The following is a 26,267-nucleotide window of genomic DNA, read 5'->3' on the forward strand; positions in this document are numbered from 1 at the left end:
GAAGAAAATAATTGTTTTAGTAGAAGAAAGCTTTGAATTCGATTCTATATTTTGGCAATTTTTGACAAAAATGGCGATAAATTTGATATTTCATTTACAAGTAATACTTTTAACTAATCGAGAACTAATCTTCGTATAATCATATTTCATTGATTATAACTTCATCCAAAACATGTCACTTAACTTCAATAATGAAGGGTTTATGACAAACCAAGGTTGGTCATTTGCTTGGCTCCCTACTCTTTAGGTCTAGCAAACTTGTTGCACTAGGTCAAGGTTGTATTCTCATAATTATTAGTGAGCTGTGAAAGCAAATGATGGTATCAAATAGGACTAAAATCCTTTTGAGAGTTAATATTCGATTCAAATTATTTCATTAAGAAGCTTTTAAGGATAATTAGCTTTGGTTTTAATGGATAATAATAATAACATATGCTAAAACTAGATTTGGCAATGTTTCTATTTTTGCATGAAATGAAAAATTATCATTTTTCTTTAAAAAGAATCGTCTTTATCTCAAAATGAAGTATTCTTTTCTTTTTTTCTCCTTTTTCAGACTCCTAATATTCCTATTTTCTTTCAAATTAAAAATCATTAAATATATTATAAAAAATTCAAAATTTAACATAAAAATATATTAAAATAAAAATCATTAATTAAGTAGTGTTGGGTTTTTTGTTAATTATGACTTATCCCCAAAATTGTAAATGGGTATTATTATGTGTAATTTGGGGCATTACTCTTTGTATCTAAAAGTAAAATATATATATATATATATATTATTTATACAAGATGACACGTACAAAGTAAAATAGGTGCCCAACAGTCCAAGTCTCTGGAAAAGCAAAATCCACACGTGTGCAGTAATGTTAAACACCAAGTGGCAAATGTTGTGTGGGATTTGCTGTCCACAGAAAAAAATCTGGTCTCGCACATGTGCCTGCGGTCGTGCTGTGCCATCTACCACTTCCAACACAATAATCCCAAAACATTAAAAATTAATTAAAATAACTAAATAAATATATATATATATAAATTCTTAAAAAAAAAAAAAAAACTCCTCTGTCTCTCTCTGCCACTGCCCACTGGGCAGCACAGAATCCAACTGGGTTTGTGTCTGTCTGAACGAAATCCAGCTATGCTCAAAACATTTGTTTAAAAGTAAAAAAGATGGATTCAGTTTTTTTTAAGAATGTAATTAATTTTTCTATCTTTCATTTTTTTTTCCCAATCAGCCAATGACTTTGGGATCTGCAACAGGGGGATGGGGCTGATTAATTAACTCTGCCGTCCAACAAAGGAAGATTATCTGCACTTTCCTTGCCTGCCTTGGGTTTAAGCTTTCAAATGCAATTAACCCTTAATTTTAATTGCATGTGCTTTGACATAGAAATTCTCCGTACATTTGTTTATAGACAAATTAATCAGAATTAATTAAAAAATTTAATTAAATAAGATCGGAAGGTCAAAATAAGAATTTGAATCTTTCATAAATTTACATCATAACATGTGTGGGATTGTATTTTTTTATAATCACATTAATTGAGGAAGTTAATTAAGAGGTAGACGCAGGTATCAAGTCAAATAATATACTCTATTAAGATTTTTATTTATATGTATATTTTTTTTAATATTTTGAGTTCGGATCGTCATCGAGTATGTTAAATTTCAAGAATATTTAATTCTGTCATTAGAAATTCAATCTACCGATGAAGAAAAGGGGGGTGGGGGGTTGAGAATCAAATTGTCAAACTCCATTTTAATGCAGATGACAATGATATGTTTGAAGTGTGAAAAGCTTTGGTCTGCTAAAAGTATTAGCCGCCCATTCAAAGATGGAAAGCAAACATGAGAATCTGACCCTAAAACAATTGAAACATGGAAGAAAACACAAATGCAGATACGAAATGAGATGGATCCACAGTGTACGGATTCACATTGTTTAGTCAAATCTTGGAGGAAGAAAAAAAAAAAAAAGAAGAAGGAAATTAGCTCTCTTTCATCTTTCGCTTTCGACCATATTGCAGGCGCCGGATGTCAGGCTTCGATGACGACGAATGAGATGTCAAAAGGACAACGAATAAGTTATTTATTAATTTTAAGATTTTCGAATTTAAATTTTATCAAAATTTAAATTTGATTAAAATTAACAAAATGAAAAATCGACAACAATTATAAATAATAAATATATAAAATTGAGAGTTTCGATTTTTTGTAACAAATTGTAAAAACCAGCCGAAATATTTTAGGTCGGCAATTGGAAGGAAATTTGTACTCGTACATCAAAAACCAATGAACTTAGGTCGGTGAGCATTGTTTTTTTTTTTTTTTTCATTTGATGGAAAAGCATTGTTATAATTATTATGTATAGGAAATTTTAAATTAAGTGCATGTAGAAGCTCGATCTTGACTATTAACCTATTATCTTTGTAATGTTAAATAAAGTTGTTTTTATTACAATTATGAGCAATGAGAGCTACTAAAGTGAGTGTAATAGTTATATTACTATAGATAATAGTGAAATTAATTTGTGATTATCCACAAGTAAATTAGTTATTCTGTTCAGTCTAGTCTCTTTTATTACTTATTGTAAGTAATATAAAAGCATAATACTTAAAAATGCTTTTGATTTTTTTAAAAAAATTTAAAAAAATTTCAATTTTTTATTCAATTCAATCAACTATTTATTTTTTTATTTTTAATCAAATAATTTATTATGACTTATAGTTGATTGACTATTGCTAGTCATAATACAATTTATCATTTTACACAACGTGACATATTAATGTGACATATTAATATATCATAATTGATTATGACTTGACATAACGACAATATCATATTAACTTCATATGAATATAAAATAACTAAGTTATATTTTGACTATTGATAATTAATGAACTATTAGTTATAAAAATTTATTCGACTTAAAATAAAAATATAATTTTTTTAAATTTTTTTAAATAATTTAAAAGTTTTATATTTTCGAACATTTTGCTTAATATAAATAAGTTAATATAACATTAGAATGATAATAATAAAGATAATTAAAATTCGAATTTGTTACAATATTTAATCTTTCAATTTTGAGTGGTTAGTCAATTCCAAAAGGAAATTGAAAAAGATAACAGGAAAACTTGGGTTTGCTTAAATTGTTAAGAGTCTTAGTGCTTTTTCTCTCTCATATACCATACTAAATAAAGAAAGAACAATAAGAAAAAGACCATACAATTTTATTTTTATTGGCTGACATTTGAGCCTACTTGCACATAAAGCAAACAACTTTTGTTTGTGATTTTGTTCTTGACATTCCCTGTTGATGGAAGATTTTATATTTATATTTAAGACCAATTTTTTGAATGTAAATTCAATTTCCATGCCCAAAACAAAAAAACAATGGGCCAAGGGAAGAAATTGAAATTTTAATGGGCCTAAAAGGAGGCCCATTTTGAAGAAGTTTCAATTAAGCCCAAATAGTGGTCTATGAATAAAAGTGATCAATGATAGGGGTATAATTGCAAACAACTCTTTTGTTTCGGGGAAGAATCCATAATTCTGTTTATTCTTTTCTTTCTCTCTTTCGGTTTCCTATTACTTTTCCAACTCGCAAAAACGAAAAACTTAAAAAACTCCTTCCCAGTTACCCCTCCGTCCAATGAATCGAAATCCCAAAATCTTGTCATTGGAACCCTAATTTTTTTTTTCTCTCCGAGGAAATTTCGATGAACGAAACGCTTCCTCTTCCGCCGTCTCCTTCATCCGACGGGGAAGACGTGTTCGACGGCGCGTGGTATGGCAACATCCAATACCTTCTCAACATCTCAACCATCGGCCTTCTATGTTGTGTCCTCATCTTCCTCTTCCTCAAGCTCCGGAGCGACCACCGCCGCATCCCCGGACCATCTGCGCTCTTAGCTAAGCTCCTCGCCGTCTGGCACGCCACCGGCAGAGAGATTGCCCGCCACTGCGGAGCTGACGCTGCCCAATTCCTGTTAATTGAAGGCGGCAGCTTCGCTGTCCTCTTATCAGTCGCTGTTTTGGCTGTGTTCGTCTTGCTTCCGGTAAATCTCTACGGCGGAACAGCACTATTGGGCGATCAGTTCTCCAAGACCACCGTAAGTCATATTAGTAAAGGTTCAGGGTTACTGTGGGTACATTTTATCTTCATGGTTTTTGTTGTTATTATTGTTCATTTTGGAATGTCTGCTGTTGAAGAAAGATTGAAAATTACTAGGTTTAGAGATGGGAATGGAAATTTAAGTGACCCGAACGTGAATTCAACTGCGATTTTCACGATTATGGTTCAGGGTTTGCCTAAGAGTTTAGGAGTTGACAAAAGTGTTTTGCTGGAGTATTTTCAATATAGATATCCAGGGAAAGTTTATAGGGTGATTCTGCCTATGGATTTATGCGCATTGGATGATTTAGCTACTGAATTAGTTAAAGTTAGGGATGAAATCACTTGGTTTGTGGCAAAAATTGATTCTCGTCTTTTACCCGAAGAAGATGAAGATGATGGGAATGGAGCTGAAGGGTTTTGGGGTAAGGTTCGTTGGTTGGGGAGGAAGGTGCAATGTGTTTTGGATCAGATTATGGAAAGATTTGGGTTTACTGATGAAGAGAAATTAAGGAAGTTGCAGGAATTGAGAGCTGAATTAGAGACTGAATTAGCAGCTTATAAAGAAGGACGTGCACAGGGTGCTGGGGTTGCTTTTGTGATGTTTAAGGATGTATACACTGCAAATAAGGCAGTTCAAGATTTTCGGAATGAGAAAAAGAGGCGATTTGGGAAGTTCTTCTCTGTCATGGAATTACGGTTGCAGAGGAACCAATGGAAAGTTGAACGAGCCCCATTGGCCACTGATATTTACTGGAACCATTTGGGATCGACAAAATTATCACTGAAACTGCGGAGAGTGTTTGTAAACACATGTTTGCTGTTGATGCTTTTGTTCTTCAGTTCTCCACTAGCAGTAATCACTGCTGTGCAGAGTGCCGCACGGATTATTAATGCTGAAGCAATTGATAATGCACAGTTGTGGTTGGCTTGGGTGCAAAGTTCGAGCTGGCTTGCATCCTTAATCTTTCAATTTTTGCCCAATGTTATTATATTTGTTAGCATGTATATAGTGGTCCCTTCAGCCCTTTCTTATCTTTCCAAGTTTGAGCGGCATCTCACAGTATCTAGTGAGCAAAGAGCAGCATTGCTGAAGATGGTTTGCTTCTTCCTTGTCAATCTGATCCTACTGAGGGCCCTCGTTGAGTCATCATTGGAAAATGCAATCCTACGGATGGGTCGGTGCTATTTGGATGGAGAAGACTGCAAGAGAATTGAGCAATACATGAGTGCCTCATTCTTGTCAAGGTCTTGCCTTTCTTCTCTTGCATTTCTAATCACATGTACATTCTTGGGAATATCATATGATCTGCTGGCTCCAATTCCTTGGATAAAGAAGAAGCTTCAGAAGTTTCGGAAGAATGACATGCTCCAGTTGGTCCCAGAAAACAGTGAGGAATACCCATTAGAAAATCAAGACCTGAATAGTCTTCGGAGACCGCTGATGCCTGAAACTGTGTTTGACACTCCTAGGATGAGTGAAATTGACATTGAGGGACAAGATCTTTCTGTATATCCGATCAGCCGAACCTCACCTATACCCAAGCAGACATTTGATTTTGCACAGTACTATGCATTTAATTTGACAATATTTGCCTTGACGATGATATATTCTTCATTTGCTCCACTTGTGGTGCCAGTAGGTGCGGTTTATTTTGGATATAGGTATGTGGTTGATAAGTACAACTTTCTGTTTGTATATAGAGTCCGGGGATTTCCTGCTGGCAATGATGGAAGGCTGATGGATACAGTGTTGTGTATCATGCGGTTCTGTGTTGATTTGTTCCTCCTTTCAATGCTCTTATTCTTTTCAGTCAAAGGAGATTCCACAAAGCTGCAAGCCATATTTACATTTGGATTACTAGTAATTTGCAAACTATTGCCTTCTGATAATGATAGCTTTCAACCAGCCCTTTTGGAAGGCATGCAAAATATAGACAGCACTATTGATGGACCCATTGATTATGAGGTTTTCTCACAACCCAGATTTGATTGGGATACATATAATTTATGATTAAGGCATTGACACGTTCACCAATTAATTAATTCACGATTTGTGCAGCTCATCTCTATGGCTTTTAAGAAAGTCTTTTTTGTTTCTTTAAATGTTTAAGCGTCCATGTGTCTATAATAGTTCCTTTCTTTTTTTCTGTTTTTTTTTTACTATTTGTTTTTGGTTTATGGTACAAGAATACAACTAACTAGATAATGGTTGACTTTTTGGTAATGAATAGATCTTGACTAACAATTGTGTGTCAAACGTCCTACAATGTTGTTATCCTACATAATTATATGCAGTCTTGCTTCCGATTTAGTTTTTGCTAGTGGGCATATTTTATCTGAATAAATACTTAAATAGCTGCCTGGAGTAGCATGGAAACATTTTAACAGGATGATGTAGGCTATTCAATCTTCATACCATTTAACTACCTTGAACCTGGGATCTGAGTTACAACAGTGAAGGATGCTTATATGTCAGAAATCCAGTTGTTAAAGCGTTAAAGCTTCTGATATAGGGGTTGGTTGGCAGGTTTTTGGGTCCTTGATTGATTGCATTTTGTTTCAGACACATGTAACAAGTTACATTTTGTAGCAACATATTGATTAACTTTGCATCGTCTGAGATCATCCATTCTTGTTGATTATAATGAATTGAAAATTTCAAATCACGTTCTGCATTTGTTATTCAGTTCCCTGGGATATATGCATTTACAAGCATTAGGCTAGGAAAGTTTTAAATTTCAGTCTGTAGAGTGCAAAGATTCATGGAAAGTTACATGCACCCATGAACATGTGAGTTTATGGATCGTAGTTCTGACTGATGGTGTGCGTACCCTTCAGAATATGACTCATGATTGATAGTCCAATTGGAACAAAGAAATGCACATTACAATCTTGTGTATGTGGTGTGTTATTTTGTGATCTCTCATTAAATTTACTGCAGTCTGACGTGGTATCCTCAGAAATCCATGGCTTGTATTCCTCATTTTTGCACAAGTACGAATTGTTCCCCGGAGTAGTAAACTATTAGGTTGAGAAAAGAGTGTCATATCAAGCAATTATATGAACATGCATAGAAAGGATTGTAAAATGCAGAATCAACCACGTTTGTGGAGTTTCACATCATGTTGGTGATGTGCATCAATCTGTTCATTGAGTTTCCAAGCCATAAATCCAACTGCTAAAGAACTCAACCTGGAATTCTAATAGGTTCTGATGGTATCCCGGTGCGTAAAATTTATGAATGAACACTTATCTGTTCTCTCTTTGTTCTGTGGATGTTTTGACCTTGGCTTGTACAATAAACAAAACTGTAGACGCAGGAGGGGGGTTGGGTTCCATCACCTGCACCTTTTATCCTTCTCAAGTCTTTTTCCCTCTTCCTCTTTCTAGGCATGCCTAACTGGAAGAGAGTTGCTTCTGAGTGCTTGCATTTAGTCAGTTTTCTATTTAATTGTAGATGCAAAATTGGGGTGTTAATGCTGCCTAACCTCATCTTGGTACGGGAAAGAGATCCATCTATTTGTTGGCTAGGATCAACCTGGTTACCTGTTAGGCAGGGAAAAATGAATACTAAAAGAAAGGCAGGCTAATTTCCCTTCACTTCCTTTGGGAAATGGAGACGTATGAATTTGGGGATCTGGAAGCCTGTTGATGTAGAAAGTCTGAAAGGTGTGAAAGGGAATTCAACATTCTTTCTCATGTCAGCCTTCAGCAGTTCTTAGATCGTGATTCATATTGCAGAGAGTAGTTCTTTCATTTATTTTCTTACAATGATTATCACGATATTTGCCACTAAACAAGAAAAGCTAGCATATTATCAAAAGCGGAAAACAGGGCTCAAAGTACCCGATAATACATGCTGCAAACGTGACTTTTGAGTATTCATGGCCATATGGGAGTTTTGATTAGAAGCCTTGTATTTGTCAGAGCAGAATGGTATATGTATGAGATAATGAGAAAATATATGTGAAAGAATCAAACTAGATAATTCCTGAAATGGGAGGAGAAAAGTTCCATGGGAGGAAACTTGGATGAAATTATTTGTAGGCAAAGATGAGAAATGGAGGAAAACTAGGAGATCAATGCCAACTAGTCAAGAGTCTAAAGAACTGTCCTACTTCTACTCTTAGCCAAGCAAATGGAACTTCTCCTTCACTTGTGCTAGGTCTGCAACCCGATGCGGCGTCACTGATCAGTAATCCCTCTCTCTCTCTCTCTTGTCTTGGGGTGGCTAGTCTTTAAATTAAAGAACGGTTTTTATTTATTGCCATTTGAATGAGAGATTAATAAATAAGTCACAAGTTACTGTGTTTTGCTTGTGACTGCGATTTTGTTTTTGCTTCTTTCTTTGGAGAAGAAGGCAGGAGAGAGAACCATGCAGCATTTACCGGTTAAAAGCAACCTTCTTCATTCAAATTCAGAGACGACCAACATTGTCTTTGGAGGTGACGAGCAGCCCCTTTGCCCGAAACCTCGCCGCCTTGGACCTCCCATTCCTGAGGTTCTCAAGCCCCTCAGATGCAGCAAACACAGGTCTGATTGTCATGTTACAAAGTTCCTCTATTTTCTCCTTTCTCGTTTTCCTTTGCTTTAGCTTTATCACAAATGTTCTGGAAAAGGGTTGTTCCTTAATCAAATTTATGCAAAGGAAGCCTGCAATTGTCCAACCTCTGAAATATGAACTCATTTGTTCTCTTCTGTAATCAGCCAAGCCAATACTGATGGGAGAAGTGGAGTTCTGAACATGATCGCTGAGAAGGTTAAATATTTCTTTCAAAGAAGTAATCAGAAGGAGAAAATCTATACATTTTTGACGATTTCTAATAGCTTCATATATATGAATTCCCCATGCAGACAGGTGATGGAAGAGAATCAGCAGCATGCACCGGCTGCTCTCCATCCTGTTATTCAGGTTCTCCTCCGGGAAGAACAGGTAATCCCTTGGTTCACGACGTGCACTTCATTCATCAAATGGAGCTTCTTTCACCCTTCACTCGCACCAAGCTTTCAGATAAATTTGGCATCACCTCTGCCTCTCCCGTTTGAGCATCAGAAATGGTCCACAGCAGCAAGCCCTTGAAATGGGATTTCTTGCAGTGGAAGCACCCTTCTTTTGTGGGGTTTTTTTTGGTATCCTAACTCTAGTACTACTATGTCTTCTTTTTCTAATGTAATTGTGGGATTTTTTCTTTGTAAATATCATGAGTTGAAATGGTATCAGAATATCAGATGTTTCTTGTACATGTATAGTGTTATCATCATCAGGCAATGGTTTCAGATTTCTTAATTGTTTCAAGTTGGATGAGTATTTCATTTCACACCTCCATTTTTCTTTTTGAATGAAATGTTTCGGAGGGGTCACCTGGTGGATGGTGCCCCCTTTGTGAAAGAAAGGGCAATCCTCCCATTCCTGGTATTTCAGTTCTAAAAATTTCTTCCCTTTCTGTCAACCCTTTATTCCAGATTGGATATCTTCGCAATCCTTTCACATTTCTTTCATCACCCAGAGCTTTCCTTCAATGAAGTTCCAAAGTTCCTCCTCTGAATACATATGCAAATCTAGACCCTAAGCTTTTCACAACAGACCAATCAGAAAAGCTTTCTGGCTGTATTAACCTGTGAAAACCAGTCAGTTAGATCCTATCTAACTAAATGAGCATTGACAAGAGAGTAATTAAGGAAAGAGAATGAGAGAAGAAGCAAGAAACAGGACAAACAAAAACTGGGAAAAAGACCCACCCGTCCGTTCAACGTCCTTAACTGTCAAACAATAAAAAGGGGAAGTAGGCCCCAAGGTCCACATGCATGCTACAGTTTCACTTCCACTGTAACAATAAGAACAAACGCCGCATTTCACTTCAAAATCCTCTGAACAGAAAGAAAATACTAAAATAATATTTCTCTCATTGAAAACTAAAGCAACCAAAGGCCAAGATCCAAACCCAATCTTTTTTTTTTTTTTGGGGATATCCTTCAGTTTTCTAACTTGCAACTTACCTTTTCTTTTTTTGGTCCAAATGCAAATCTTTGTAGAATCTCCACTGCAATTTTCCTGAGATAGCTACTAAAGAAAAATGGTGTCTTTGTTGAAGACAGTCTTTTTATTCTTGATGCCAATCTGGGTCTTAAGCTTTAAGCTCAGCTATGGCCGAATCTTCACTTTCAAGATGCACCACCGTTTCTCCGAACCCGTCAAGAACTGGTCCAACTCCACTGGAAAACTCTCTCATTGGCCTGTAAAAGGCTCTTTTGAATACTACGCCGTTCTAGCTCACCGTGATCGCCTCCTCCGCGGCCGCCAGCTCTCTGATATTAATGCACCCATTTCTTTCTCCGATGGCAACTCCACTTTCCGAATCAGCTCTTTAGGATTGTAAGGATCTTTTTGCCTTTTCCTTTTTTTTGGTTGTTTTCTGGGAAGTTTTAAATTTAGGGTTTTGTTGGTAAACTTGTTATTTTTGTAATCTTGTTTGGTGCAGTTTACATTATACAACAGTGCAATTGGGGACTCCAGGGGTGAAGTTCATGGTGGCACTTGATACAGGGAGTGATCTTTTCTGGGTGCCCTGTGATTGCAACAAATGTGCTCCAACTGAAGGAACAACTTATGCTTCTGTATGCTTTCTTCTTTTTCTTTTCCATTATATTCTGATTTCATTTTTATGTTTTGTTGGCCTTTTCTTCATGTCCCTAATGCGTTTGGAACTCTAAGAATGTTCTTCAACTAGTCCGAATAGATGCAGTTCTGTTTCAAATTTGTCTGTTGTAGCAAAAATTTTTGCACTCAGATCCTTCTTCTGTTCATTCTAGAAGTCAAATATGTTGTCCAAATAAGCACGGTAGTACGTTTAAGAGTAGAAACTGTATCTCGTTGTGTTTAAATTGCTCCTTAAGATGCTCTAACAGTCCAACTTTTGCACTAAATTGGGTCAGTGGGAAAAGTATGAGTGGGGCTTCTAGTGAACCAATTAGGTTCGCTGATCACTTCTTTCACTAGTTGTAATTGTATTGGTGTTAAACTGTGCATTCTTTTTTGGTGGCAGGATTTTGAGCTCAGTATATATGACCCTAAAGGATCATCGACTAGCAAAAAGGTCACCTGCAACAGCAGCTTGTGTGCACATCGTAACCAATGTCTCGGAACATTCAGTAATTGTCCTTATATGGTCTCTTACATGTCAGCTCAGACTTCTACTTCTGGGGTTCTAGTGGAGGATGTTCTTCACCTTATGACAGAAGATGGTCATCCAGAATTGGTCGAGGCATATGTCACATTTGGGTAAGCAATTTCTATATTCAGCTTAACCAGTTTGAATAACTTACCCTGTCATTCTTTCTTTATAAGGGCTCTTCGTAGGCCAATATTTTGTTTCCCAACTCTTGTCTAGGTTCAGATGAAAATGCAATATGAATTGTGCAGCTGTGGGCAGGTACAAAGCGGTTCATTCCTTGATGTTGCAGCTCCCAATGGTTTATTTGGGCTTGGCATGGAGAAGATATCAGTTCCTAGCATTCTATCACAGGAAGGTTTAACAGCTGATTCTTTCTCCATGTGTTTTGGACATGATGGAATTGGAAGGATCAGTTTTGGAGACAAAGGTAGTCCTGACCAGGAAGAGACCCCATTTAATCTTAACCCATCACAGTAAGTGGTAATTTTCTCATTTACTTGATGCTGGTCATCTGTGAATTTAGATTGGTGTATTTGCTGATGGAACATTTTATCTAATTGTCTAACATCTTGCCTTGATTTATCTTGCAGTCCAACCTATAACATTACCATAACTCAAATTCGGGTGGGGACAACTTTAATTGATGATGATTTTACAGCTCTTTTTGATTCTGGGACCTCATTTACATACTTGGTTGACCCAACATATTCAAATCTTTCTGAGAATGTAAGTACATCACATTTTAAAAACCAATGGGACTTGATCCTACATTTACATGATGTCGCAACTTAGTAATTTATGCTCTTTTACAGTTCCATTCTCAAGCACGAGATAGGCGACGTCCACCTGATGCAAGGATCCCCTTTGAGTACTGTTATGATATGAGGTCTGCTGTTTAGCCTTGTTCATATCTTCTTGTTCTCCACTTAGACTGAAGTCTGCACATCTTATCGTCTTTCTTTGTGGCATGCAGCCCTGATGCAAATGCTAGTTTAATACCTAGTATGAGTTTAACAATGAAAGGTGGAAGTCATTTTCCTGTGTATGACCCAATAATTGTCATTTCCACTCAGGTAGTGTCCTGCTTCTAGATTTTTTTACCTTTTTTGTTATTCTTTACATGAAAAATTGCATTAAACAATTTGATCTCTAATATTTGCAGAGTAAACTTGTATACTGCTTGGCTGTCGTCAAGAGTACGGAGCTGAATATTATAGGACGTAAGTCTTACATATTGCATGTGATTAATTGAGTGCTTCCACTGTGTTATTAAGTTGAAAGTGATTAAAAGACAAACATCGGTTTGCTTGATTTCTAGGAGTTTTATGCTTGTAATCTCACTTAAAAATTACAACACATAAATCTGGTTCCTTTATTGCCTGACTGTCTGCATTAAAGAATGAAGATAGGTGAATTAGGCAACATAATTTTCGCATTGCTTGATTTAATGAGGCCCGTTGATGAATTAAAACCAACTCCATAATGATTTCTATTTCTCGATGAATCTATGTGTTTCCTTATTGGCCGTTATTTCCTCTAAACAGAAAACTTTATGACTGGCTACCGTGTTGTGTTTGACCGAGAAAGATTTGTCTTGGGCTGGAAGAAGTTTGATTGTAAGTCATGCTTTTATTCATAAACATACTTTTCCCCTATGCCTTCATATATTGAACTTAGTTACTTACAGAATTCATTGGCTTTCATGCAGGTTATGACATTGATGAAACCAGTGCATCCGTAGTAGAATCACATGCTGCCTCTGCGCCTCCTGCCTTTGCTGTCGGAATCCGTAATTATTCTACCCCAGAAGCAACAAAAGATATCGGGAAAAATAATTCTCACACTTCGTTTGCCTTGAGATCTTGGCATTTCCAAGTTTCTCCTCTGTCTTGCCTCGGAGTTGTCTCCATATTGTCTCTAATATTGTAGGTATTCTTGGGCTACTTTCTCAAGCCAGTTGCAATCCCCTGCTGTAGCAAAATTTTGGGCTATATCCTCCTTTTATCTTCATAGAAATAGCAATGAAAATACCTTTACCATTCCCCTAGCCGAAGCCATGGTATAGGATTCTTTGCATACGCCTCTACATGCGATTGTATCATTGCTCATCGTCCTCATCTTTTCCTTTCCTTTTATTTTAGCAGAGAGTAGGTATCATTGTTGTATTCTGAACACCAACACAGAGACATTGTCCTCCATGTATAGCCACAATACAAGTTTAACACATTTTTGGTGGAATCACTCTCTTGCAGTAAGCTAAGAATCTGTTTTTGCCAACCCAAAATTGTTGACATATTTGTATAACTGTGTGTTTCAATTTTTAACTTTGCAATCGAGGTTCCAGTTGCTGCTGGCAACACTTCTAGCTGCAACCTTACTTTTCTTGTCATCTCCAGGCCTAATGTTACGGTTCCAAAGAGAAATCGTGAAGCTCTCACCAGTTACATATTAAAGAATGATTAAGTATTTAAGAATTTACATCATTTTTAACCTTGTAAAGTATTTTTTGTGAGGTAAAATAGTGAGATTTAATGAATCAAAATGAATAATAATTCACAAACTTATATGAAATGTGAAACCTACCATAAGCTACCCAAAACAAAGTACTGACCTTCTACGCTGAGTTCCAACCAGGGCAGCTGCTGACTCTATGTATAATACTACAACGACTTTAAGGGTGCAGACTTAAGCAAGTCATCGCCGGTGTTGGTCGTGCCTTGCAGGTCCAACCAGGAACCTTCTGAAAGTCATGGAAAATTATGAAAATTTGCTCTTTTCTCTCCACATTGCTTGCGTGTGACTTAAAAACTTAAGAAATTGACTACTTGTCTTTGATTTGGACCAATTACCAACCACAAGTTTTCCAAAGTCTCTGCATTCTCACGCCCTGCCTTTGGTTAAGCAATTTCCAAGCTACCATGAACCATTTCTTTACTTCTAGAGGAATGAAATAATGCAAGCTTGCCTGCGTCACAGTTTCATTACGAGGGCCGTATGTGCTTCGTCGAGGTTGCCTCCCACTTTCTCTTGTTTCCCTTCCTATATGAATTTTGTTCAAGTTGAAACCTTCAAACCTTAGAAAAAAATTAAATGAAGCACTTAATGGAACTTATACTAATCTTTTGCTGTTAATTAAATTAAAATAATAAGTAATAAATTCTACCTATACCGTTTATTCTTTTAATTTTTTTTTCATGTAACATTTATTATTTTTTCTTAAATAATTTTTTATGAATAAATTCTGTTCGAAAAGGATAATTTATCTTAAAAAATATTAGTATATTAATTTTACTAGATATTATACAATATAAACTCTTTGAGAATAAAAATTTATCATTAAAACAAAATAAGAATATAATTGCCACGTGTAACCAGATGATGTGTATGCTTCGCAGCTACAACTGGTGACCGTGTTGTGACGATGCGGATACGGTTGCGGCCGCACGATTGAGAGTGTTCCACGTGTTTAAAGATCGTGGGAACGCCGTTGTAAGAGAAAAAGGAAAGCGAGAGAAATGTGTGTGTCCTTTGATACTTCAGTTTCACCAAAGGCAAAATGAAATTCCCCTTGATTGACGTTGATGACGCGTTATTAGTAATGATCCGATTATCCACGCCCCTCAATCAGTGCTTTATTAACTCGGAACTACGACTCAAGGAACCTCCACATTGACGTTTCTGATCTACCTCGTAGCAGTACATGTTTGACACGTGGCGTATGATGCGGATTCCCATTTTGAAAGAAGGGATGTAGCTAAAGCTACCAATTATGTACTTCTTTTTTTCCCTCGCCCGTTTACTTTCAACAACTAACCTCCAACCTCCCCTTTCTTTACCTATTTTTTTATCTTCGTACACCCCCTCCTATTTTTTATTTTTTGCCAATCTGGGCTCCTTGTTTTACTTCCTTCTCGATTTAGATTTAATAATTTTAAACACACTTGATTAACATAGTACCAGATTGATAAAATTAATTCGACTTGTGTAATAGATGTATTAATTATATAATATATTAAAATTTTAAATATTTAATTAATTATATTATTTTTATATTTTAAATATAATTATTAATGTTTTTTATTTATATGATTAAATTAAAATACGTGAATATATTATTTTAAGTCTAGCTTTGATCTTTGTAACCTTATTTTTGACCGGCGGCCTTAATAAACATTTTTGTATCATCTAATTATGCAAGTCTTCTTCCTTTTTAGGCTAAGATGTATTTAACTAATCTTAATTTTTGTATCCCGAGATTAAGTTATATGTTTGATACTTTCAAATTTTGTTTTCTTTACTTAGTTTGCTATTAATGAGTATTTATGTGTTCACTAAATATACTTTTGGTTTAATTATATTATTGTCTATGTACAAGTAATTTTAATACAAAGTTAAGTTGTTTTAAATATAAATTAATTAAACTTTTGACTTTTCAACATTTTATACAAAAAACAATCAATACACGTCTGTTAGTAATAAGTAAAATACGATTTGAAACTTTCATTAATAATAATATGATGAAAAACTTACCAACCATGAGAAAGTAAATATATAATTTTTAAAGTAATATTATATTATGATAAGATGAATAGCTAAAAAAATTTACATAAAGATAGTAGAAAAAAATGAATTAAGTCAAAGATCACACAAACTTCAAAGTGTTTGGTAATATCAAACAATGGATAGTTGACTAATGTAAAAAAAATATAGTTAGGTTTGGAGATCATCACTTGGATAAATAATTTAAAAAATCAAAGTGGCATGCTTCATAATAGAGCATGCATATATAATCTAAATTTAAATAAATAATATAATTAAAATATTATAAATTAGATCAGCAAATAAATGAAAAGAGTCAAAAATTCATATTTATATTCATGTAGACAAAAGATTAGTTAGTAGCTTAGGGATTTGTTAGGTATATACGTGTCAGTAATTTGCTCATCCCATCCCGAGAACAATTACTTTTTTAAAAAATTATAATAAAATTCTAGGGGTTGAATATTAAAAGGGAAAAGAAGCAGGTGTACAAACGCGAAATCTCCAAAATACGAGGGGTTTCCCGACAAAAAAGAAGAAAAAAAATTAAAGTGTAATTTAATTAATTAATTAATTAATTAATGGAATAAGTAAATCCTTTGTGGGACCCACCTCCCGACCACAGTTGTGGGTACCGAACAACCGCGGCTTCATTTGACTTTTGCCTTTCGATTTTCTCCTACAAGAACTCGGACCAAACCTGACAAACGACCACAGGCCAAAAAAATTTCTTTTTCCGCATTTTTTTTCTTTTTCGGTAAGAAAAAGAAGAAAATTTTCAGGGAAAAGAAATTTGAAGACAAGAAAAAGGTTTTTTTTTTTTTTTCAGACATGAGTGAGTTTAGTTGTTACAGTTGTGTGTTGTTGTTAGTGGTGTTGGGGTTGAGCGCGGGAAGTTGTTGTTACGGGTTCGGTACTTTCGGGTTTGATATCAACCATAGGTATTCGGATCCGGTTAAGGATTTCCTGACCGTCGATGAGTTACCGGCGAAGGGAAGTCCAGAGTATTACAGTGCTATGGTCCACCGTGATAAAATAATTAAGGGCCGTCGATTGGCGACGGCTAATGAGCAGACGCCCGTTACGTTTCTCGATGGAAACGAGACTTATCGATTGAATGGCTTGGGATTGTATGATTTCTCGCCACCTCACTCTCACTCCTTTTTGTTCTTATGAATTTCACCTTCTTTTTTTTTTTTCAAATGATTTTCGAAGATATTATTTTTGCTGAAAAGTTCTTTCTGATTGTTGTTTGTAAGTGAATTTAGGACAATCCAGAGGCGAATTTCCATTCTTTCCATTTTTTTTTATAATTTTTTGTTTTAGTCTTTGGCATTTTTGTTCTGTTTGGTTGCTGAGAAAAACTGGAAATTTTTTCCCTCTTGTTTCAGTACTCAGCTTAACTGTTCAGTAGGTTTGGACTATGTTTGGTTGGTGGAAAATTGTTAACGAAATAGAATTGGGAAGAAAATGAGAAAAAAATGAATAAAGCAAAAGATGAACACTTTATCTTTTTCTTTTCCCTTTTGAGCTTCCCTTTCCTTCAAATTTTCCTCTAGACAGAGCTTCATGGATTAACTATTCTGCCTCTTCCTCTGCCATTTTCTTTTTCCTTTTTTTTTCTCTTTAAATCTCAATTTTTCTTCAACTGCTTCCTCTAGGATTGAATTGTTAAGTGCTAATAATTTTTTTTCCAATTTTGGGGAATTACAGTTTGTATTACGCGAATGTATCAGTAGGGTCGCCGGCTTTGTCATTTTTAGTGGCACTAGACACGGGCAGCGACCTCTTCTGGTTGCCATGTGATTGTTCTAGTTGCGTGCAAGGCTTAGGCACACCCGATGGCCAGGTAACTCTTTTCTTTTAGTTTGAATTCGTAGCTCTTTCACTTCATTAAATAAAAGAGAATCTCTGAAATATTATGCTTTATTTATAGCTTCAATTCCTGCATATATTATTCCTACCACAAGTTTGTAAATTTTCCTGTGCAGCTTTCATGGTTTATCTCTAGTCAATTAGAGTTTTGGCCTGAGTTTCTTGAACACTATTTTTGTGTTGCAGACAATAGACTTTAATATCTACAGCCCCAATGCTTCGTCTACTAGTTCCAAGGTTCCTTGTAGCAGTGACATGTGTGACCAGCAACGGAGATGTTCTTCATCTCAAAGTAATTGTCCTTATCAAATTCTTTATCTGTCCAATGGTACTTCATCTACTGGGGTCTTGGTGGAGGATGTCTTGCACTTAACTACAAATGAGGATAAAACAAAAGCTGTCGAAGCCAAGATTCTTTTCGGGTTTGTAATTTTTAGTTCCTTTGCCATTAAGAAACATTATTGTAAATGCCAGAATTTCCACCCTGTGGTCTTAGAAAATAGAGTTAGTGGATGATATATAAGTGAGACCAACATGTATGGACCTGTAGTCTGCTATTCCTGTGGTCATTTACTTTCTAAAAGTCTTAGTAAAATAATCTGATTCTCAGGGGAGGCTGTTGAAAGTTGGGTGAAAAATCATTTGGGAGGACCTTAGGGACAGTGGGGTGTGGTCAGTGAGGTTTCTGATATAATGATTATTACTTTTGGTTATTCATGGAAAATCTATGTCACACCATCCTCTTTCCTTAATATTGCTTTACATTGTTATTGGAATGTCTGTTTAAAAATTTTTAACTAGTTGTCGGACTTATGATTCGGATGTGCTACTGTATTGCAGTTGTGGGCAGGTTCAGACTGGATCATTCTTGAATGGTGCCGCTCCTAATGGTCTTTTTGGGCTTGGTATGGACAATATATCCGTTCCTAGCACATTGGCAAATGAAAATATTACTTCAAATTCTTTTTCTATGTGCTTTGGACATGATGGGATTGGAAGAATCACTTTTGGTGATAGGGGCAGCTCAGATCAAGGAGAAACACCATTTAATCTCAGGAAATCACAGTAAGTGGTTACTTTTCTGGTTGCATTGATGATGATAAGTGATAACAAACTTGTTGAGTCTGGCAAGACACTTTTCGGATACAAGTTTTCTGTTGGTTTTACTGACTTCTCTTATTGATATTCATTTTCAGCCCAACTTATAATGTCAGTATCACTCAAATAAACGTGGGAGGAAATGCTGGGGATCTTGATTTCAGTGCAATTTTTGACTCCGGTACCTCATTTACGTATTTGAACGACCCAGCTTATACATTTATTTCTGAGAGTGTAAGTAGTTCAAATTCTCTGTTTCATACTGTTTCCTGGAGTTTGTTTCTTCCCATGTAAGTATTTATCATGATGTTATTTGGCAGTTCAACAATATGGCCATAGAGAAGCGGCATACATCTGATTCTTCCGACCTTCCCTTTGATTATTGTTATGAGTTAAGGTAATCTTTTTATCTAAACCTACCAAAAAAGACTTCTGTATCATCGTTCCTAGCCCTCAGTCCTTGAGCACTGACTTCTTCTTTTACCTCACAGTGCAAATCAAACCGACTTTAAGTACCCTGTAGTGAATCTGACAATGAAAGGTGGAGCTCCTTTTTTCGTTGGTGATCCAATAGTAGTGGTTTCATTGAAGGTAAAAGTTCATTTCAGTTCTATCGGATTTTAATCCTTTTCCTTGACTTACGTTGCAATTAATCTTTGGTTTTTTTTTTCTTTTATCTCCAGAGTGGAGATGTATACTGTTTGGGCATTGTGAAAAGTGACGATGTGAATATCATTGGACGTAAGTATCTCCCGACACAATTAGCATTGCTTATTACTATTTTGTGGAGTTTACTCTATAATGGTTATAATGAATTCCGTATTTGACTTTGGCCTAGTAAAGCACTGCACTTACACTTTCATTTGATAATGAATTCTATACCTTTACTAAGATAAAACTCCTGATAAGAGTGAACATCTAGCATAAAGAGAATATAACTTCCAATTTCCAAACACTGGAAGACACATTCATCTCGTATCTTACAAACACTGGAGTGATGTGGGATCGAATGTTGCTAAATCTCCTTGTCTATAAAATGATGTAGCTCCTCAAGTTGTTGCTGGACTTCATCAAAGCCATACAAGCCATTAGTTTCTCGGGGCATTGAGTCAGTTTTGTTTCATTTTGTTCCCCTTCTGGGCATTGAGCAAATGCTTGATTGCTTCTTACATATTCATTAAATTGAATCCAGAAAATTTCATGACTGGTTATCGGATAGTCTTTGATCGTGAGAAGATGGTACTGGGCTGGAAAGCATCCAACTGTGAGTAATTCCTCTTCTGTTTCCCATGTGTTGTATGTGTCCAATCGATCTTTTAAATCTCTAATAGTAATGAGATCTGATTCTTACAGGTTACGACATTGAGGCCTCAAACACTTTACCTGTCAGGCCGCCAACTGCAGTCCCTCCTGCTGTTGCTGTCAATCCTGAAGCCACAGCAGGGAATGGTAATACATCTCACATTTCCGGGGCATCACCACCCATGGCAAGCCAATCAACCAAGATGAAAACTTTGTCTTATGCACTCATAGTTGCTCTCATTCCCTTTTTTGCCCTGATTTAATCAAATTCTTTACTTCAGAGGCTTTCCTCCCACTACATACCTGTACCATGGGCATATTGCTATAGGTATACAGGGAAAGGAAGCATTTTTAGCTTCCTATTTTTTTCATGCTAGTGGCATAATTACATAGGATTGTAAATATGTTTTGATTTTAAGAGACTGATTATAGCATTCTTACATTTCTAAGTTATAAAATTTGGAGTTTGCCTGCCTTTTCCAATATCATTATCTCTATCCTCCCAATTTCTTATCATTTTTTTTATTATTGTTATAGCAACCCTTTAAAAGAACAAACTTTTTGAATAATGATTGTAATTGGGCAATGAAATGATTGATGATATTAAAGCTATTATAGATACATTATATAATTCATAATAACATATTTTTACAAAATTTAACATTTTAGCTTATAAATATAGTAGTACCAATTTCATGAAACAAAAATGTTATTTCTTGAAAATAAACCGAATGACTACTTTATATTTAGACATGAAAATAAAAATTAAAAACCAAATAGGGTTTAATTTTTAAATTGATTTCAAAATTTATATCATCCACTGTAATTACATTTTTACATTAGTAAATTGCATTCAGTATAAGATTGATTTATCTCTATAAATTAAAGCTTTTGTGTTATTGTTTTTTTTATATATTATGGAGTAAAATAAAACCGCTTACATCATTCTAAGTCAAACTATGCCTAAATAGTTTACAAATAAACATATAACAATACCATCAAGAAGAATTTCAAAAATATATAAATCTAAATCTAAATTTTCATGATGGATAGTTATCTAATCGGTACATTGATTGGCATCATGATAAACATGAAATAACGAACAATTCCAATTTCGATTAAGTAATTTTTTAATGAATTTCAGGAGATTAGCATTAGGATCAAATATGATACTTTTGCCTATGATTTTTGGTAATGCTAATAAAGAGTCAGACTCAGCTAGATTCTCCTATAGCCTCTATCCCAGCACAACTTCAGGCCTTGATAAATTGCCCATAATTCAACTGTTAATGAAAAAATAAAACCAATTTTGTGCGTGAAAACCACTACCCAATTACCATATTCATCCTTGAGCAAACCCCCCGCGGCAGCTACCCATGGCTGTCCTTGTGCACTTCCATCAACATTCAATTTAACAAAAGAATGATTAGGCATTTCCCAGGATTTCATAATTTCCTTATTCATTCTACTTCAACATATCCCATGCCTCCTTCGACTTGGACCATATCTGCTGTCAGGCATTGTAAGGCCAAGAGAAAGAAGAATGTAAGATGCTTAAGTTACGCCAATACCAGATAAACCATAAAGTATAGACAAATTTTACACCCCAGGGAATATTTTCAACCGTGGTATTATTTGACATGCTCACCAGGGACCGTTCTCTAAGGCATAAAGTAAAGAAATCCTCTCCAAATTTATCAAGTTTAATTTGTAACCACAGCTCTCTTGAGGCACGACAATCTCTAAGAGCATGTAATATTGTTAATTCTACAATAACAACACTCTTCTATTATATTATATATAACTTTGATTTATACCTAAAAAATCAGTTGTTTTGAGATCGTCCTAATATAATTTAAACTCTCCCTCCAAAGACTCATCTCCTTTTTTTGTGCTGCTCGGCTAGGCTGGTTAGAGTTATGGACCCATTATTTGTAAAATGATTTGGTTTTGAAACCCATTTCTTTTGTAAGCCAGCCCAATCAAGCTCTGGTTTTAGGCTACTAACTTTGATTGAAATCTGAAGATGAAGGTGAAGTGTGGGGTAGGTTTGGACCTAAATATTGTTTGGGTTCCATCAGTTCCAACTTTTAAGCAACACATTGATGCTAGAGTCCACAGTTTGATGATACCATGACAATCTTCCGAGTGCTTGGCTAAAATGGGCAAAGCATGAAAACAACATCTAAAGCAGATGGAAAATGGGGAACATGTTGTGGCCTGGAGAAAAAGGAAAATGGGGAACCTCCAATTCTACCATATATTCAATTTAATAATCATGAAAAACAGGTAAAAGAACCCAGCAGATACCACTGTTAGCAATACCCAACGTAACAAACGAAGCTAAGACTTGAAAAACAAGCTTTGAAAAACACAAATAACGACTCTGATTGTTTCATTTTAACCACTGAAAAGAGAAGGTACTTCTTTTCCTTGATTACGCACGAGCTTCTATCTTTTCTGTTGGATCAAACTTTACTTTTGGGGAGAAACAAAAAAGGTGAACGATTCTGTTTTGTAAGCTATGAAAATGACAAAAGGTCAGTTGCGTGGCGACTTTTGGGGGAGGATGCATGCTTTGCTTGATGAACACTACTTCATCATTCTTGCTTAAAGCAGTTCTCATTACTATTCCAGGGCCACCAGCTCACCGTTATCAGTAACAGATGCCTGTGGTTCTTCATATATATCTGCATAACTCTCCCAAGTTTCCATGCAAAATAAGCTGAAGGCTAACTAAGACCAAAGGGTTCTTTTAACATGGCTTTGATCGTAGCACTGTTGAGCTCACTTCTCGTTCTCTCCGCATCTTCACCAGCTGATGCTCTTAGCTTGAATCACTATGAGAAAACGTGCCCTGATGTTGAGTCAATAGTTACAAAGGCCGTCCAGAGTGCAACAACAAAGGATAAGACAATCCCTGCTGCCCTTCTGCGGCTGCATTTTCATGACTGTTTCATAAGGGTAATTGGTGTAGAGTTTCAGAGACCATATCTTTGGAAGTTGGTTTGGATGGTTATAGATTTGACTAACCTTTTTTCTTGTTTTCGGGTTGCTTTGGTTGAAGGGTTGTGATGCTTCTGTGCTGTTGTACTCCAAGGGAAATAATAAAGCAGAAAAAGACGGGCCTGCCAACCTTTCTTTGCATGGATTTTATGTTATTGAAGGTGCTAAGAAAGAAATTGAAGCTTCGTGCCCTGGTGTAGTTTCATGTGCTGATATTTTGGCTTTGGCTGCAAGGGATGCTGTCGTGCTAGTAAGACTGACTTCTTTCAAGTGCTTCTACCTGTGCATTGTAGGAAAAAAATGGTAATGAAAAAAACAAATACTAATTTCTAATTGTCTGTTTGAATTCATGATAGTCTGGAGGTCCAACGTGGGATGTGCCCAAGGGAAGAAAAGATGGGAGAACGTCGAAGGCTAGTGAAACCATACAGTTGCCAGCTCCAACCTTCAACATATCTCAACTGCAACAAAGCTTCTCTCAGAGAGGTCTATCCATGGATGACCTTGTAGCTCTTTCAGGTAACTGAATTGACAAATTGCTTACTTCTGATTCTACAATATTTAGGAGGAAAAGGGATCAAAAAGTTGCACCTGATGCTTTTGCAGGAGGCCACACTATTGGATTTTCGCACTGTTCATCCTTCCAGAACAGAATCCGCAACTTCAACGCAACGCACGACATAGACCCTACGATGCATCCCTCGTTTGCAGCGAGCTTGAGGAGTGTTTGCCTGATCAACAACAAGGCAAAGAATGCTGGAGCGACTATGGATCCTTCTTCAACAACTTTTGATAACACGTACTACAAGCTGATCCTTCAGGGCAAGACCCTGTTTTCTTCAGACCAAGCCCTGCTCACAAATCCAAAGACCAAAAATTTGGTATACAAGTTTGCCTCATCAAAACAAGCTTTTGAGAAGGCTTTCGTGAACTCTATGATCAAAATGGGTAGCCTGAACGGAGGACAAGAGATTAGAAAAGATTGTAGGGTAGTAAATTAAGGATCTCTTGGCTTAGTTCTCTAATATTTTAAACTATGAATGCCAGGTTGTCCATCAATGGGCTGCCTTTCCTCGAGAATTGATTGCTGAAGAAGCACAGCTACACTATTAGAATAGGTTGAGGTACTATCGCTTATGGATATCTTACAGTAGCTTTAGGTTTTCTTCATTGGCCCTGTTTACAACTTGGGTGTGTCCTGCTGTGAGAACAGCATTTGCAACCTATAAGTGAATAATTAAACAACAAGATACAGATTTGTTCTAGTTCCGTATACTTTCATGTCTGAGCTTCAAAGTGTTCAATAACATGCTACAAATTTATAGTCCTCAAAGAAAGATCTAGGAAAGCACATCAAAGATTAAACTGTTCCCTGTTCTTTTACATCTTCAGGCCCAACCTAATTCTAAATTAACATAAATCAATAAAAGCAGGAAAAAACGAGCTTGCCCTTTGACATGCAAAACCTACTTTCAAGGTGGGGCTTTTCATTGATGAAAGACAGATAAATACAAACAAGCAACTAGACCATGTCCAATGTAAAAGTGAAACCGGCATATGCATCAATCACTAGATTACTGAGAGTAAAACTGACAAGCTGCATGTGGCTTCACAATTTACTCCTGTTGGCAAGCCATTGTTGTAACTAATGACAGACAAAATGGGATTAATTCTATTTCAAGCAATTGTCTATAACAAACATGAAATGTACAATGTTACTAAACTTAAGCTTGTCTTTAATGGTGTAGTTCATTTGTGCTACAAAAAGTAGTATACATTGACAAATATATAAATGAACTAAACCACATAATCATCCGGCACCAGAGGAAAAAGTTTCCTGCAGCAGTCAGAAGCAAGAATGCACATCAGAATGGCTGCATAACAAGACACTTCCATACACTAATTTAAGGTTGTTAATTACCTCAATCCGCTCATGCTTCAACACAATCTCTGCCAATTGAATGTTTCCACTAAGCCTAGCTGCCTTATCGGATGGCAACAACGAAAAACCATCAAGAAGCTTCACACATTTGAGTCCCCATTTGACCATTAGAAACTCAATAAGATGATGACCACTGCACATTATTCGTCAGCAGAAACACTTATAAGAACTTGATATGGGAGAACAAGACAACGTTCCCCAGCATAATGTCCACACATCATTGAGAAATTATGGACAAAAAATACATCAGAATCCCAATGATACAGAATAGCGAATAGTACCTTCGATTATGATAAGTTGTTATGAAAACTGATCCTGGATTACTTTGGAGCAGATATGCCACAGTAGCAAAGAGGTCGTCAAAGGCTAACGAACACAAGTTTCCATTAACATTTCAGCTTAAAAGTTAATTGATTAGTGAAAAAAAAAGCATAACATCTAGACAACTGACAAGTAGTTTTACCACGCGCATCATAAAGAACATCAGCCCCAAGAATAATTTGCGGCTGTAAACTAAATATGGATGTATCCCAAACTCCCCAAGTCAGTCCTAATACCTGAAAAACCAAAACTCAAATCCATGAACAGAAATTCATACAGGCACCAGGCTGAAGAAGTAACAACAGTACTCAAGCAGTGAACATAGAACGTTATCAGTGAAAGACAGTTTACTTCACAGTTTAGATTATTTAGATCACACACTCTTCTCATGTTGGCCAGCACCTGCAAATAGTGAAGTGAAAAACTTAATGACAATGGCTTAAACAAGGTAAAAAAATAATAGTAGTTACTACACTAATCTGTTTAAGCAAAGGCAAATTTGCATCAAGCCTTTAAATTTTGAACAAAATGGTCAAAATTTCACCTAAAGACAATATATTTGCAAGTAAAAATTCTACCTCCAATCTGTTTGCATCATCGGTAAGGGCGACAAAGGAGCCAACTTTAGCAGCTACCAACCCAGGTAAGCAAGTTCCTGCACCGAGCTGCAAAACAAACACCGTTATTGGGAAAATCCCAAAGCCAAAAACTCAGAATTAATGATGGAAAAATACCTCGACTACACGATTCCCGGAAAAACGCAATCTCTGTTGCCAAACATACTCGGCCAAGACGATGCTGCATGGCCACACAAATAAGCCGTAGTCTTCTTTCATGCTCTGCTCATCGTCAACTAATGAACAAAGTTAAAAATTTATACTCCAAAGCTTTT

General features: G+C 36.0%; 6 protein-coding genes across 8 annotated transcripts; 5 read left to right on the forward strand and 1 right to left on the reverse strand.

Annotated features, from left to right (window-relative positions):
- Positions 1–3,531: 3,531 nt before the first annotated feature.
- On the forward strand, positions 3,532–6,163 carry LOC149527578 (early-responsive to dehydration stress protein (ERD4)). Its single transcript, XM_089785804.1, has one exon. It carries the CDS (start codon positions 3,723–3,725, stop codon positions 6,129–6,131), a length of 2,409 nt encoding a protein of 802 aa, XP_089641930.1. The 5' UTR covers positions 3,532–3,722; the 3' UTR covers positions 6,132–6,163.
- A 145-nt stretch (positions 6,164–6,308) lies between these two features.
- LOC110429104 (uncharacterized) lies at positions 6,309–9,407 on the forward strand. Of its 2 annotated transcripts, XM_021444992.2 has the most exons (4): positions 6,309–8,315; positions 8,478–8,653; positions 8,828–8,879; positions 8,975–9,407. In XM_021444992.2, the coding sequence occupies exons 2-4, from the start codon at positions 8,496–8,498 to the stop codon at positions 9,164–9,166; spliced, it is 402 nt and encodes a 133-aa protein (XP_021300667.2). In that variant the 5' UTR covers positions 6,309–8,315; positions 8,478–8,495; the 3' UTR covers positions 9,167–9,407. The 2 variants fall into 2 exon arrangements, with proteins under 2 accessions (XP_021300667.2, XP_021300666.2); XM_021444991.2 differs by having other exon boundaries at positions 6,309–8,653.
- Positions 9,408–9,926: 519 nt separating this feature from the next.
- Positions 9,927–13,531, forward strand: LOC110429107 (aspartyl protease family protein 1-like). Its single transcript, XM_021444994.2, has 10 exons — positions 9,927–10,493; positions 10,600–10,735; positions 11,164–11,399; positions 11,541–11,765; positions 11,883–12,018; positions 12,105–12,178; positions 12,266–12,365; positions 12,455–12,512; positions 12,837–12,908; positions 13,001–13,531. The coding sequence occupies exons 1-10, from the start codon at positions 10,195–10,197 to the stop codon at positions 13,219–13,221; spliced, it is 1,557 nt and encodes a 518-aa protein (XP_021300669.1). The 5' UTR covers positions 9,927–10,194; the 3' UTR covers positions 13,222–13,531.
- A 3,006-nt stretch (positions 13,532–16,537) lies between these two features.
- LOC110429108 (aspartyl protease family protein 1-like) lies at positions 16,538–20,591 on the forward strand. Of its 2 annotated transcripts, XM_021444995.2 has the most exons (10): positions 16,540–16,961; positions 17,545–17,680; positions 17,893–18,128; positions 18,547–18,771; positions 18,903–19,038; positions 19,125–19,201; positions 19,296–19,395; positions 19,488–19,545; positions 19,997–20,068; positions 20,158–20,591. In XM_021444995.2, exons 1-10 carry the CDS (start codon positions 16,663–16,665, stop codon positions 20,367–20,369), a joined length of 1,551 nt encoding a protein of 516 aa, XP_021300670.1. In that variant the 5' UTR covers positions 16,540–16,662; the 3' UTR covers positions 20,370–20,591. The 2 variants fall into 2 exon arrangements, with proteins under 2 accessions (XP_021300672.1, XP_021300670.1); XM_021444997.2 differs by lacking the exons at positions 19,997–20,068; positions 20,158–20,591 and adding an exon at positions 19,850–19,982 and having other exon boundaries at positions 16,538–16,961.
- Positions 20,592–22,350: 1,759 nt separating this feature from the next.
- On the forward strand, positions 22,351–24,387 carry LOC110429116 (peroxidase 64-like). Its single transcript, XM_021445009.1, has 4 exons — positions 22,351–23,070; positions 23,174–23,362; positions 23,469–23,631; positions 23,719–24,387. Exons 1-4 carry the CDS (start codon positions 22,867–22,869, stop codon positions 24,111–24,113), a joined length of 951 nt encoding a protein of 316 aa, XP_021300684.1. The 5' UTR covers positions 22,351–22,866; the 3' UTR covers positions 24,114–24,387.
- A 140-nt stretch (positions 24,388–24,527) lies between these two features.
- LOC110429121 (Putative methyltransferase family protein) lies at positions 24,528–26,261 on the reverse strand. Its single transcript, XM_021445014.2, has 7 exons — positions 26,110–26,261; positions 25,954–26,040; positions 25,727–25,777; positions 25,518–25,611; positions 25,336–25,420; positions 25,034–25,187; positions 24,528–24,949 (listed from the first exon to the last, which is right to left on the reverse strand). Exons 1-7 carry the CDS (start codon positions 26,209–26,211, stop codon positions 24,923–24,925), a joined length of 600 nt encoding a protein of 199 aa, XP_021300689.1. The 5' UTR covers positions 26,212–26,261; the 3' UTR covers positions 24,528–24,922.
- Positions 26,262–26,267: the final 6 nt, after the last annotated feature.

This window comes from Theobroma umbraticum, unplaced genomic scaffold (assembly GCF_002168275.2).
Source record: "Theobroma umbraticum cultivar Fairchild unplaced genomic scaffold, ASM216827v3 scaffold_44.0, whole genome shotgun sequence".
NCBI lineage: Eukaryota > Viridiplantae > Streptophyta > Magnoliopsida > Malvales > Malvaceae > Theobroma > Theobroma umbraticum.

Excerpts from the sequence above, each read along its gene's own strand:
- LOC149527578 (XM_089785804.1), top strand. The coding sequence starts at position 3,723 with ATGAACGAAACGCTTCCTCTTCCGCCGTCTCCTTCATCCGACGGGGAA.
- LOC110429104 (XM_021444991.2), top strand. The coding sequence starts at position 8,496 with ATGCAGCATTTACCGGTTAAAAGCAACCTTCTTCATTCAAATTCAGAG. Across the intron at positions 8,654-8,827 it reads CTCAGATGCAGCAAACACAG|CCAAGCCAATACTGATGGGA; the intron begins GTCTGATTGTCA and ends TTCTGTAATCAG. Across the intron at positions 8,880-8,974 it reads TGAACATGATCGCTGAGAAG|ACAGGTGATGGAAGAGAATC; the intron begins GTTAAATATTTC and ends TTCCCCATGCAG.
- LOC110429107 (XM_021444994.2), top strand. The coding sequence starts at position 10,195 with ATGGTGTCTTTGTTGAAGACAGTCTTTTTATTCTTGATGCCAATCTGG. Across the intron at positions 10,494-10,599 it reads CGAATCAGCTCTTTAGGATT|TTTACATTATACAACAGTGC; the intron begins GTAAGGATCTTT and ends TGTTTGGTGCAG. Across the intron at positions 12,909-13,000 it reads GGGCTGGAAGAAGTTTGATT|GTTATGACATTGATGAAACC; the intron begins GTAAGTCATGCT and ends GCTTTCATGCAG.
- LOC110429108 (XM_021444995.2), top strand. The coding sequence starts at position 16,663 with ATGAGTGAGTTTAGTTGTTACAGTTGTGTGTTGTTGTTAGTGGTGTTG. Across the intron at positions 19,039-19,124 it reads ATACATTTATTTCTGAGAGT|TTCAACAATATGGCCATAGA; the intron begins GTAAGTAGTTCA and ends GTTATTTGGCAG. Across the intron at positions 19,396-19,487 it reads TAGTAGTGGTTTCATTGAAG|AGTGGAGATGTATACTGTTT; the intron begins GTAAAAGTTCAT and ends TTTTATCTCCAG.
- LOC110429116 (XM_021445009.1), top strand. The coding sequence starts at position 22,867 with ATGGCTTTGATCGTAGCACTGTTGAGCTCACTTCTCGTTCTCTCCGCA. Across the intron at positions 23,071-23,173 it reads TTCATGACTGTTTCATAAGG|GGTTGTGATGCTTCTGTGCT; the intron begins GTAATTGGTGTA and ends CTTTGGTTGAAG. Across the intron at positions 23,363-23,468 it reads CAAGGGATGCTGTCGTGCTA|TCTGGAGGTCCAACGTGGGA; the intron begins GTAAGACTGACT and ends AATTCATGATAG.
- LOC110429121 (XM_021445014.2), bottom strand. The coding sequence starts at position 26,211 with ATGAAAGAAGACTACGGCTTATTTGTGTGGCCATGCAGCATCGTCTTG. Across the intron at positions 25,778-25,953 it reads ATGATGCAAACAGATTGGAG|GTGCTGGCCAACATGAGAAG; the intron begins GTAGAATTTTTA and ends CACTATTTGCAG. Across the intron at positions 24,950-25,033 it reads TGAAGCATGAGCGGATTGAG|GAAACTTTTTCCTCTGGTGC; the intron begins GTAATTAACAAC and ends TGACTGCTGCAG.